Source organism: Schistocerca cancellata, chromosome 4 (genome assembly GCF_023864275.1).
Source record: "Schistocerca cancellata isolate TAMUIC-IGC-003103 chromosome 4, iqSchCanc2.1, whole genome shotgun sequence".
Classification (NCBI taxonomy): domain Eukaryota; kingdom Metazoa; phylum Arthropoda; class Insecta; order Orthoptera; family Acrididae; genus Schistocerca; species Schistocerca cancellata.
Genome location: NC_064629.1, coordinates 790,173,545 through 790,185,316, shown reverse-complemented (window position 1 = coordinate 790,185,316; position 11,772 = coordinate 790,173,545). Strand labels below are relative to the sequence as shown.

Genomic DNA, 11,772 nt, shown 5'->3' with positions numbered 1-11,772 from the left:
GTCACAACAGACCCGTTCTAAAATCTCAGTTCAGAGTCGTGAACTAGCGCAAGCCATAGTGTCATAGTCTAAATAAAACGAAACATCACAAAGGCATCAATTGGATCGCCATTAAACTTATTCTTGCCACGAATTGGCCATAAAATTTGGAACGAATACATCTTAAATGAGAAACTGATCAACAGCTGAATGATTACCATTTTCTTCTTGCTGTGACGCTCACAGGTTACATCCAGTCTGTATCGAACTGTATTATGTAACTCCACTGTTAGTATTTGTCTCTAGTCCTGTCACCTTGCCACTGCCATTTCAACTTCGAATGATAATATCAAAGCATTGTACTGTGAGAAACATTACAACGAATCAATATTTAAGGACGCCAATTTCTCAACTTGTGTCAATGGTAAATGAGATAACGCTACGTTATGTCAGTCGGTTAAAACTGTTAAAAATAAAATCAAATCTGGAGGAACCCACTTGGACCCTAATTTTGGTAGGAAAACAAGTCCTTAAGGGTATTATTATGTAACTTTATGTTAAAAGGGACACACGAATAAATTACATTAGTAATTTAATTTCTGTTCAAAGCACAGACTGAGCTGTTAGATATAGACCAAGAAACATACAAAACAGATGCAATATTTTCATACTCATCAAAAAGTTACGCTTTACTACACTCTTAAACTGAAGCATTGTATAGTACGCAGTTTCATATCAGTGATTCGAAATAGGTTCAAAAATATCTTTATTGATATTTAAATATCCAGAAACGAAATCTACTAATCACATCTGTTTACGCATGGGGCCTTATCACAGCTCCTCTTTGAGGAAGCCGAGAGCTTAGAGCTGTGACATCAGTTTTGTTGTTACGGATGATGTGTAGAATCGTTGTTCTGTCGTATTTTTATTCATTCGATGCTCGGTTACCTGTGCAAAGGAGTGCTGCTCGTGCATTATATAATGAAGAGCAAGCGACTGGTAAGCAAGGCAACACTCTGAACATTTTGCGGTACTACCGGACGTCAAATGTCTGTGGTAACCACACAATATTTCTTTATTGCTGCCTGCTTTCCTGAAGAAATAACAGGCAGTCAGAATTTCGGATGAGGTGGCAATTTTTACTTCTAACGAGAGTGCAGGTGCGCGACGCTAGAGGCATCTGAACAAATCCTAGTGGTCCGAGAAATATGTTACAACCTACGGTTAAAAAATGAATGGAAAAATTAGCGTTAACTTATGCACTGTCTTTGAACCTTCAGATCATAACAACACCTCATTCTCTCAACAGATATTAGTCAGGTGTTAATCGCGGCATTATTGGAACGCGTCCAGCTCTTGAAGTACTGCGACTACATTATCCTTTGAGGTTACTAACCTCAAATCATTGAGATGCATGAAAACAATCAGACGGTCACGTAACAGCACACAAAGAGATATTAACTGGTAAATACGCATAAAATGAACTGGTGGGGAAATAAATGTAATTCACAAATCACCATTATCGTACAAACTGGTCTTTCATAAAATTAACGGACGTTTCATTATAGAAACCTTGGTAACAAACTAAACACAAACGGACTAAAGAAGAAAAATATGCCTTCACAAGTATCTTTCAATTATTGTAAGAATAGCAGTTGATAAATAGGTAGATAGACGGTAAAAAGCGAAGATATATAATCTGCATCGTATTTTGTGTTGAAATGCGTCATGACAGTGTCAGATCACATTGATCAGTTTGCATATGAAAATGGTGATCCACTCTATACATTAGGCTTAAAAATAATGTTGAAATTCTGTTGTTAAAATCAGATGCGGCAATGACGTCGACTCATTATCATACTTTATTCAATATGGAAACGTTAAATTTTCGAGTACGGTATACAAAAACATGATACCGATGATTGGTCATCCTGACCATTACCACACACTTGGCCGCGATCATGGTGCTAGGATATTGTGCAATGTATTTATTTAATTTACGACATGACTTCACAAAATCACTGACTCTGATTGCGAATTTACGACTTCATCGCCACTAATCTACAAAATTACGCTACTTCGTCTGACTCAAAAAATGACGAGAAAAGCATAACTTTCGTAGCGCCAGAGACGTCTGGGTAACATTCAGTAGGCCACGTGAATGTGTTAGAAGCGATGTTCAGGAAAAATAAATGGCAAGAACTGTGCTAATTTATGCAATGCCTTCGAACATTCAAGTCACAGTGATACAAAGCTGTGAGAGTTGAACGTCGCTCTTTCCACGGCTATTAGTCAGATGCTAATCGTGGCACTATTGGAATCCGTCCAGCTCTAAATGTATTGCGACTGAATTACCCTTTGAGGTTACTGACCCCAAATATTGGGGTGTATGAAAAAGACCTGACGCTGGAATGGCTTGTCATACTTTCATTCTTAGGCGATATCACGTTTTTGTTATAAATGTCATTTACGTATTTTTCACAGAACAAGAAGAAAAGACAGATTTTTCAGTTCTGGTATATGATTGTCATCAGTGACAGTACCACTGAGAAGTGTTTTGCTTATAAAGAAAGGTGTATGGTAGGTTATTAGGTACATGTTCCATTATTATTGAGAAAATTAAATATATCCTCTCCTAATATTACGTGTTAAGCGTGATGTAATCTTCGATATTGTTTGTATAAGTACGGCATTACGAAACATTTTTTCTTTCATGATATTAGTTTTCATAGCAACTTACAGAAAAGGAAGCAGGCTCTTGTGGAAAAATAATCTTTTGAAGTGCATAATCACTGTATCTCCTGAAATAGAACATGTATGTATGATACAGACAAAAATGAAAAATATTTCCACCTGTGAGAACGATTATTTCAGAGATAAAAGAAAAACCGTATCCCAGTTCTTTGGTTGTGAACCAGTTTTATAATTTCCCGGAACTTCTTTTAAATCAAGTGCAAAAAATCATCCCTAACAAAGTAAAATTAACAACAAACGTTTTATAGAAGTATGCTCAGTATTCAGTTGCTGACTATATACTGTCATGTAGGTGCTGGTGCTGCATAAAAATTTTTGTTCTGCTAGTAAGTGTGAAAATACAAGTTACTTCTTGCATTGAAGTAGAAGTAGCAACTATCCACTGTGGCTGATTGCTGTTTTTGCTTTTTCGTTAGTACTAATCTGTACTCTGCATACCGTCTGTTACCATCATTTCTTCAGTCATAAGAAAATAAATCACCTGCTTAGTTATAATCCTTACGTTAAATGAACGTTACAGTCAGACATTAAGTGGTTATTCGTCACTGTTTTCAGATACGTAAAAACAAAGCAACTAACTTTTAACATATTTGTTAAAATAACTAACCTTGTAAACTTGAGAACACTTGAGAATACCTGGTCAAGAATAAATATGACGTTTCCCCGAGTTTATTATGCATTCTGCTCTACATTGTAAGGAAATGTACCAGACGTGCTATATAAGGGTAAGTTATGAATAAATTGCAACACATCTGTGAACTAATGTTTTTAGTTCGGGATTAATTCACTGTTAAACTTAGTATATGGTTTCGTCGATCAGTAATAGGACTTCAACATGCGAGGAAATTCTTCTCTTCACTGTAACAATAAATTAGTCATAAACTCCTGTAATAAGTGAAAACGTTAAGTAGATTGAAACATATGCGTTCTAATAAATCTGTAAGTGAAATATAATTAAAAATAAATTTTAGGGCTCTTGTGAACGAACAGTAATTAAAGTTGTTTGAAAAGAATCCGATAGTGTTGCGTTCGTTGCCAAAATAAGTACTATTTCTGTGTGCGTGAATTGGGAGTATTGCTCAGTCGCATTGCAAAACATAAAGACAAAAGAGTTTCTCTGGAATCTACCTACTCGATTTTTCGTGTAAAAGAATAAAACAAAACTATCAGAGCGAACATTACCAGAAACGATTGACTTGTTTCTATGACGTATCCAGCAAAAAATATTTCTCACATTAAAAAAAAACTGAAACATAAAATGCTTTTCACTGGCAAGTTTTTATTCGAAGGTAAGTTTTAACCACTACTATTAGCAACTAAATTAAAATGAGTAGACGGAGGTCCTTCAGAAAAATGAGACGAGCTCAGGTTAATAAAGGAGGAATCCTCTAAGCTTTTTTTCAGTACTGCTGTGTTGCTTGCTTTTTGTACGAAAACGACAATAGTTTTACAACATCCTACACCTATCAGAATGCACATTTTTAAGCGCAATTGTCTAAAACAGACTGTATATACTTTATGTAAGTCGTTCCCACTTGAATTCCTACCCCTAATGTGGACGAGGAAGAGTCTCCATTCCATTCTGCTGGAAACTCCAACGCCGGGTAGGAACAGCAACATCCGAGTCTAAAGGAGTTCGACTCAAAAAAACAAAAACCGAACATTTGACTGCATATTCTCTTCAGAAATGTCAGCAATGTTACTATTAGATATAATGTGAAAGTTGTTAAGAACTTTTATTATGGAAAACACTTTTGCCAGCTAAGCAAGATGATTTCATTTGTGGAGAAACACTTCATATACTATTTCGTTTCTATCAAACTAAATAATGTTTTTAAATGTGGAATATTATTAGAAAGACTGTTTCATACGAGAAATTTATTATTCCCATGTACTATCAAAGATTATACATGGTACAAGTTAAGAACATTAATGTTTACTTCGTCCGTTGCGCATGTATGTGCTCAAGTTTTTATTTTAAATACATACATATAGACGCACATTTAATTAAAATGTAATTTCACTGTATTAAATGCGCATAACGTATGGTAGAACGTTCTCAGTGATTTGATACAGCGTAAGAAAACGTTATACGTTTTAAGCCATTATTTAAATTCTTCTGTACTTGTTCAAACACTGGATACAGATGTTCTGATAAATCGTTAATGTTAATATTTTGTAATTAAACCGTCACCTAAACCTGTTATCCGTTTCTTCAGTGGAAAACAATTTATCGAGCCGTTGATAGCCAATACGACTAAAGTGGAGAAGACAAGCTACGTTGTTCGATAAAAGCTGTAACTAAAAAGAAATGGTAGACGCTAACAAGCCTAAGAGATTTTAGTAGAACTCGTAAGAGATCATTAATAACGATTTGAATAGGATTTAATAATTGTCCACTTGAAAAAATAAACAATGAGGCATTTGTATTATCAGGGGATTTATTCAACGCATTAATCCCATATCAGCAAGCTGAAGTATGTATACGTACAAAAATCTGCATGTAATAAAATACTATAATTTAAACTGCGTTTAAGCTAACAGAGTCTTTCCGTGGACAATGTCCTTTCGCAATGCTAATAATATCTGGAAACACAGTAGAAAAGCTAATTCATCAGCATCATTTGCTTAAACGAGAATCAAATCAGTACAAAATTATCACTGTAATCTAAATGAAACTTGGAGTAACATTACTGGAATGTTGAGTTAAACAGTAGACTGTTGTAACTTACATAGAGATGACAGGCGACCGTTGAAAGCTTGAAGTCGTATAGCACCATAATCACGAGAATTACATATCATTATATAACAGATTTATATATGTGTATACATAACAAATCACTTTAAAAAATATAATAAATTACTGATTTGGTCAACACATTCGAACCACGTTTATCCGCCACTATTTCCGTTCTCAGAAGTCGATTTTTATCTTACACTGTTGATGGGTGGGTAGCTACTTGTACCGCGTACCAATACTGTACTCGCGTTCACTCGGATGCGATCGTCTCGTCTGTACTCCGAACACGCTATCACAACCGAAATACAGACCGCAGCGCGAGCGGCTGGCGGCTGGTTAACTAGAAAGTGCAGTCTTCTGCGGGTCGTACCGAACTATGTACACGATTGCAGTCGAGGCCGTCAAATGTGTATGGCGACGGAGCGGGCGTTGGCGTTGTTGGGCGGCGCCTGGTTGTTGTGCCGGTGCATGGCGTGCACGTGGTTGTTGGTGCCGCGCGTCGACGGCTGCGGCTGCAGAGGCACCGACGTCGTCCTCCGCCGCTGGTTGTTAGGAACGTCAGGCAGCGCGAAGCGCAGCTTCTCCCAGAAGAGCTTGTCACCCCACTGCAAGTACGTGTTCGTCTTGAGGTAGAGACGAATGTCGGGGTCGAGGTCCTTCTGAGGGACCTCCCCCAGCAGCACCACTATCAGCCTGCGGCGCCTGTCGCGCAGCACTTGGTGGTGCGCCGACTTGAACTCGAAACGGCACCACTCCGACCGGATGAAGTTGTCCGACAGCACCATGATGGTGCGCCGCGACGATTCGACTGCCTGCACTATCGTCTCCCCGATGTACGCGCCCACAGGGAAGTCTCTGTAGTGCAAGCACAACTTATACGGCGGGTCTCCGTGCTCCAGGATAGGCGCGAGTTCCTCAGCGACGAATGCCTCGTCCTTCGAGCTGTAACTGACGAAGGCGTCGAACAGTTTGTCGCGGTCCTCGTGGTCGATATCGGAATGCCTATAGAAGAGTCGGATGCCGAACCGAGAGTGGAACCACACGCGCATCTCTTGGCGGAAAATGAAGATGAGTAACACAGTCAGTACCAGCACTAACAGAACGCACAGAGCGGCCACCAGTTGCGGAATATAGTCCTGGATGGCCTGCTTCTGAATAACAGTTTTCGTTGCCGTAATATTGGCGGCTGTCGTCTCGTTAGCGTCCACCGCACCGAAACAAGGCAGCGAGCTGTTGCTGAGGATGTAGTAGCCGTCGGAGTCCGGCGAAAATCCGATGTAGTCGGCGTCGTCGGAGAAATCTTGCGTGTCATTGGCAGCAACAGACCGCCGGAAGCACTGCACCCTGCTCGCGTCCGACACTAGCGTCTCAGTCTTGAGAAGATAGTCCTTGAAGCTCTCCGCGTAATCACAGTCACACTGCCAGCTGTTGTTAGATAGCGTGAGTTCTGTCAGGGAAGCGGGCAGCGTCCATACCGCGTAGTGGCTTATCCGGTTGTTGTCTAATTTCAGAACTTTCAACTGCCGCAATGGTGAGAACGTGCTGTTATGGATCGAAGTTATAAAGTTCCGGTGGAGATACAACTCTTTCAGGCTCTCCAGGCCATCAAATTCGTACCCTCTGAGCTCGCGCAGTCTGTTATCTTCTAGGTGAAGTAACTCCAACTCTTTCAAACCGTTGAATGTTCGATTATGGATAATTTCGACGCCGGAAGCATTCAGGAACAGAATCTTCAGCCTCTTACGTCCAATGAAGGCGTGACTTCCAAGGCTCCTGAAATCGTTGCCGTCCAAGTAGAGCTGCGTGGCATCCATCGGTATTTGTTCAGGAAGCTGTCCATCGTAGCCGGAGCTAGCACAGTTAACGGCATTCGCTGTCCAGGACTGATCGTGATAACAGGTGCAATTAGTCGGACACGTCATTTTGCAGTCGCAGGCGTCGAAATCACAGCAGTGGCAAAGGGCGAAACAGTGGAACTCATATTTGCAGAGAAACTGCTTTGGAGAGGCTTCCGTTAGCGGCATGTACGTCCGGCCACGGCTGTAGAGAAGCTTACAGTGAATACTGTGTAGATCCATCACACGAGGCTGGTTCCGTGTGCCACGGTTATCCACATTTATTCTTTGCAGCCAGTCCATTGTGCAGTCACACAGATACGGATTCCCACTAATGTAGAACTCTGGTAGCGGACGAGAATTCGGCACCGTCGAAATACGAAGTGAGTTCGGATTGAGGTTGGTAATTTTGTTGCCGAAGAGGTCGACGCGTGTCAAGTTAGGCTTTTTGAAGAACGTGTAGGACTGAACTTTGGTTATCAAATTGTCATTCAGATAAAGAAGTTCCACACTGTCAGGAATAGAACTGCCGGTTACTTCTGTCAATTTATTTGAACTCGCATCAAAAGTGCTAAGATGAAGCTGACTTTCAATTTCGAGATAGTTGCCGAGTTCGGTTATCTGATTAGCGTGAATGTCGAGCCACTGGAGTCCGGTGGGAATCAGAGCGTAATCGAACCATTCCAGCTTATTGTCCGAAATATTTAACCAGATGAGGCGTTCCAACTTGTTGAAAAGACCGTCTATGTTTGTCAAATAGTTTCCATCGAGTCTAACAGCTTGCAGATTCTTGTTGTTGTCAAAAGCACCGGATTCGATACCATAAATTTTGTTCCTCGACAGATTCAGTATTTTGAGCGCCGACATTCTGTCGAAAGTGCCCTTAGTTATGTTCCCGATGTTATTGTCCGTCAAACGCAGGCCGTACAGGTGCTGCATATCACTGAAACTCGAATTTGCTATCTCCGATATGTGATTTTCGCCGAGGTCGAGAGTCCTGAGCATAGGAACGTCTAACAACACTGAGGGCACTGCAACAAGACTATTCCCGTTGAGATGTAAGTCCTGTAGGCTGGAGCTGTTCTTCAGAGCTGCCGGGTGGATGTTGCTGATCAAATTATTGTCGAGGGATAACAAGCTGAGGACGTACAGGCCGTTGAAAGTGTAGCTTTCGATACTGACGAGTCTGTTTCCAGATAGAAATAACGTATGGAGGTTGTACAGCGACGCGAACGTATTTTCAGGGATGTTTTCGATGACATTTTCTTCCAGTCTGAGGATTTGCAGTGAGTAGAGATCACGGAACACGGCGGTCTCCAGCTTGGCGATGCGGTTGTGGGAGAGGTTGAGAATGACGAGGCGTACCAGACCGGAGAACGTGGCAGAATTGACCCATTCGGCGGTGAGCTCGTTGTGCGACAGGTCGAGGACCAGCAGCTGCGACAGGTCGTTGAAGAGCCCGGGAGCGAGCACGTTGACGGAGTTGTTGCGCAGGTACACCTCCTTGATGTCTCGCGTGTCGGCGAACAGCTCCGGCGGCAGGCTGACGAGCCGGTTGTCGGCGAGGTGCAGCACCGACAGCGAAGACAGGCCCTCGAGAGCGCGGTCGGCCAGGAAGGAGATGGCGTTTCCCTGCAGGTTGAGCGTCTGCAGGCGCGACAGGCCGGAGAGCGCGGACGCGGCCAGGGCGTCCACGCTGTTGTTGGACAAGTCGAGCTCCCGCAGGTTTCCGCCGCAGCGCTCGGCCGGTCCGGGCCCGGAGGCGGCGCCCAGACCGAACTGGAACCTCGCGACGTCGCGCAGCCTGTTGCGCGTCAGGTTGAGCACCTCGAGGCTGTGCAGCGAACAGAAGACGCCGACGGGCAGGCTCCACATGTTGTTCTCGGCCAGGTCGAGGCGCTCGAGCAGGCCCAGTTCCGAGCTGAAGGCGTCGCGGTCGACGTCGAGCGTCATCGCGGCCCAGTCGGTGTTGTGCGTGCGCAGCGTCAGGTTGCGCAGCTGGCGCAGGCCGCGGAAGGCGCCCGCCGACAGGTTGCCGATCTTGCAGAACTCGATGACGAGCTCGCGCAGCTCCTGCAGCGGCCGGAAGCTGCCCGTGCTGAGCGAGCTCTGGAAGAAGAGCACGTCGGAGCACTCGAGGCGCAGGCGCACCGTGTGCTGCGGCTGGATCACGCTGAAGTTGGTGTTCTCGAGCTCGCTGTTGATGGTGCGCAGTCGGCAGTCGAGCGCCACATCCTCGCCGTCGTCCAGCACCACCCACTTGCACTCGTCGGGCGCCTGGTAGCGCAGCGCCTTGCTCAGCGACGCCGACAGCACCCCGAAGATGGTGCCGAGCAGCACGGTGAAGACGAGCGGGCTGGGCTGCATGGCGCTGGCGCTAGCTGGGCGGGCCCATGCCTGTGCGTGGCAGCGCGCTCGCCGGCACTGGCCGCACACCGCCGGCCGGCGCGCCGTGTCCTTGTGGCTTCTTGCCCCCACTCCGCGAGCTTCCGACGGCCGCCGCCAGGAACCGCTGCGGAGCCGCGGCCGGCCCAGCCGCCACGGCCGGCCGATTATTTATTCTTTTATAATAATGAGCTCGCGCAGTGTCAGCTAATACCCGGCCTACTTAGTGCATTTCCAGAGGGAAACGAGGCGAGCGCCGCCGGCTGATGACAGAAGCCTCCGGCCCTCGCTTTGGATTCGACTGTACCGACGGCCGTCCAGTTACGAGCCGTCCCCCAACTGACGGTGCCCTCTCAGCCAAAGAGCCTCTTTCGCACCGACGCACACTCGCCGCTGCCTTCCTTCCTCTGCATTCGGCCTCGCCTTCAGTCGTTTCGACACAGAGTTCATTACCTCCTTCGGCACACGTATAGGACAACCCTCAATAACGTAAGTTACTGCTGACGGCATACTAGTAGTATTCTCTGCCGTGTTCATCGTGACTAACGAGAAGCTTGTTTTCTGAAGCATCACACTTATATGAAATGTGGAAATTGAAAAAACGTATGCAAAGCGAATGGTATTACAAAGCTTTTAATTTATGAAAAAAATGACACTTATTTGTGAAGGTATCGATTGACGTTTTTGAACTCTGTGCTTAATATTATATCTGATGTAATAACAGAAAATGGTTTATTTCGGTAATTGGTAATGGCCACCGCTGGCCATCGTCACAACTACAAAAGGAAGGCGAGATTATCCATTGTACTATGTCAAGTCTACGTGTACAGGGCAAAGTAAAAAAAAAGTAAAGTGGAAATTATCTTTCATAACGATTGAAAGGCACATCAGTTGGCTCAGAAATGGTGCTGAGCACTATGGGACTGAACTTCTGACGTCATCAGTCCCCTAGAACTTAGAACTACTTAAACTTAACTAACCTAAGGACATCACACACACCCATGCCCGAGGCAGGATTCGAACCTGCGAGCGTAGTGGTCGCGCGATTTCAGACTGCCGCGCCTAGAACCGCTCGGTCACTCCGGCGGCCATCAGTTGGTCATCAAGTAATGAATTCTCAGTCTAGATAAAACACAGGCCGCCAATTTTATGAGACAACAATTATGATATAAAGCGATATGAAACATTTTCTCTGATTGTATCAAAGCAAACGTTTTAATTTCATCTTACGTAAATGAGAGCTTTATGAAAACCTGCAACTGTGTCAGTGATGATTTAAATAACCGAGTCCTGCAGCAGTTAGGTCTTTTCATGCATAGTACGAAGCGTGGTGTCTGTATTAGTGTTGCCGGCCGGAGTGGCCGTGCTGTTCTGGGCGCTACAGTCTGGAGCCGAGCGGCCGCTACGGTCGCAGGTTCGAATCCTGCCTCGGGCATGGATGTGTGTGATGTCCTTAGGTTAATTAGGTTTAATTAGTTCTAAGTTCTAGGCGACTGATGACCTCAGCAGTTGAGTCGCATAGTGCTCAGAGCCATTTGAACCATTTTGCATTAGTGTTGTTTATGATTAGAGGCAGAACAAAAAAAGACGACTGCGGAGCAAGAGAACAGAGGAATACAAAATGAGATTAAGTACCAGAAACGGGTCGTGCTACTCATAAAAACGCTTAACTGGTGCAGTACTTTATTTTTTAAATCATTCTAACGGTTACTTTTATAAACCATGTCGATAATCTTGAATTATAGGTTTGTTCGGATTTTGTTTGTAAGAACCGTTTTCTCGCAGCTAGAAGGGGCCTTAATGTTTTCCTAGTAAGAGAGTGAATAACTGAAGTTAATGAACTTTAGAATTTTAGCAGTGAGTATTCAACAGCTAAAATACGCTTATTCGCCGGTAGAGTGCATGTGGAGGAAGAAAAATGAGGGGTTAACGAACTGTCGATGACGAAATCATCAGAGAGAGGCTAGGATTACCGAAGGAAATTAGTTGTGTCCTTTTCAGAGGAGCCGGTGCTTGCCTGAAGCGATTCAGTGATACCATGGTAAAACTAAATCTGGCCGGTCGTAAGGGGGCCTCGAA

General features: G+C 44.1%; 1 protein-coding gene across 1 annotated transcript; it reads right to left on the bottom strand.

The window, feature by feature from the left end:
• Positions 1–5,156: 5,156 nt before the first annotated feature.
• Positions 5,157–9,722, bottom strand: LOC126184671 (toll-like receptor Tollo). Its single transcript, XM_049927156.1, has one exon. The coding sequence runs from the start codon at positions 9,673–9,675 to the stop codon at positions 5,875–5,877; it is 3,801 nt and encodes a 1,266-aa protein (XP_049783113.1). The 5' UTR covers positions 9,676–9,722; the 3' UTR covers positions 5,157–5,874.
• Between the last annotated feature and the right edge of the window lie 2,050 nt (positions 9,723–11,772).

Coding starts and splice junctions, on each gene's coding strand:
- LOC126184671 (XM_049927156.1), bottom strand. CDS start 9,675: ATGCAGCCCAGCCCGCTCGTCTTCACCGTGCTGCTCGGCACCATCTTC.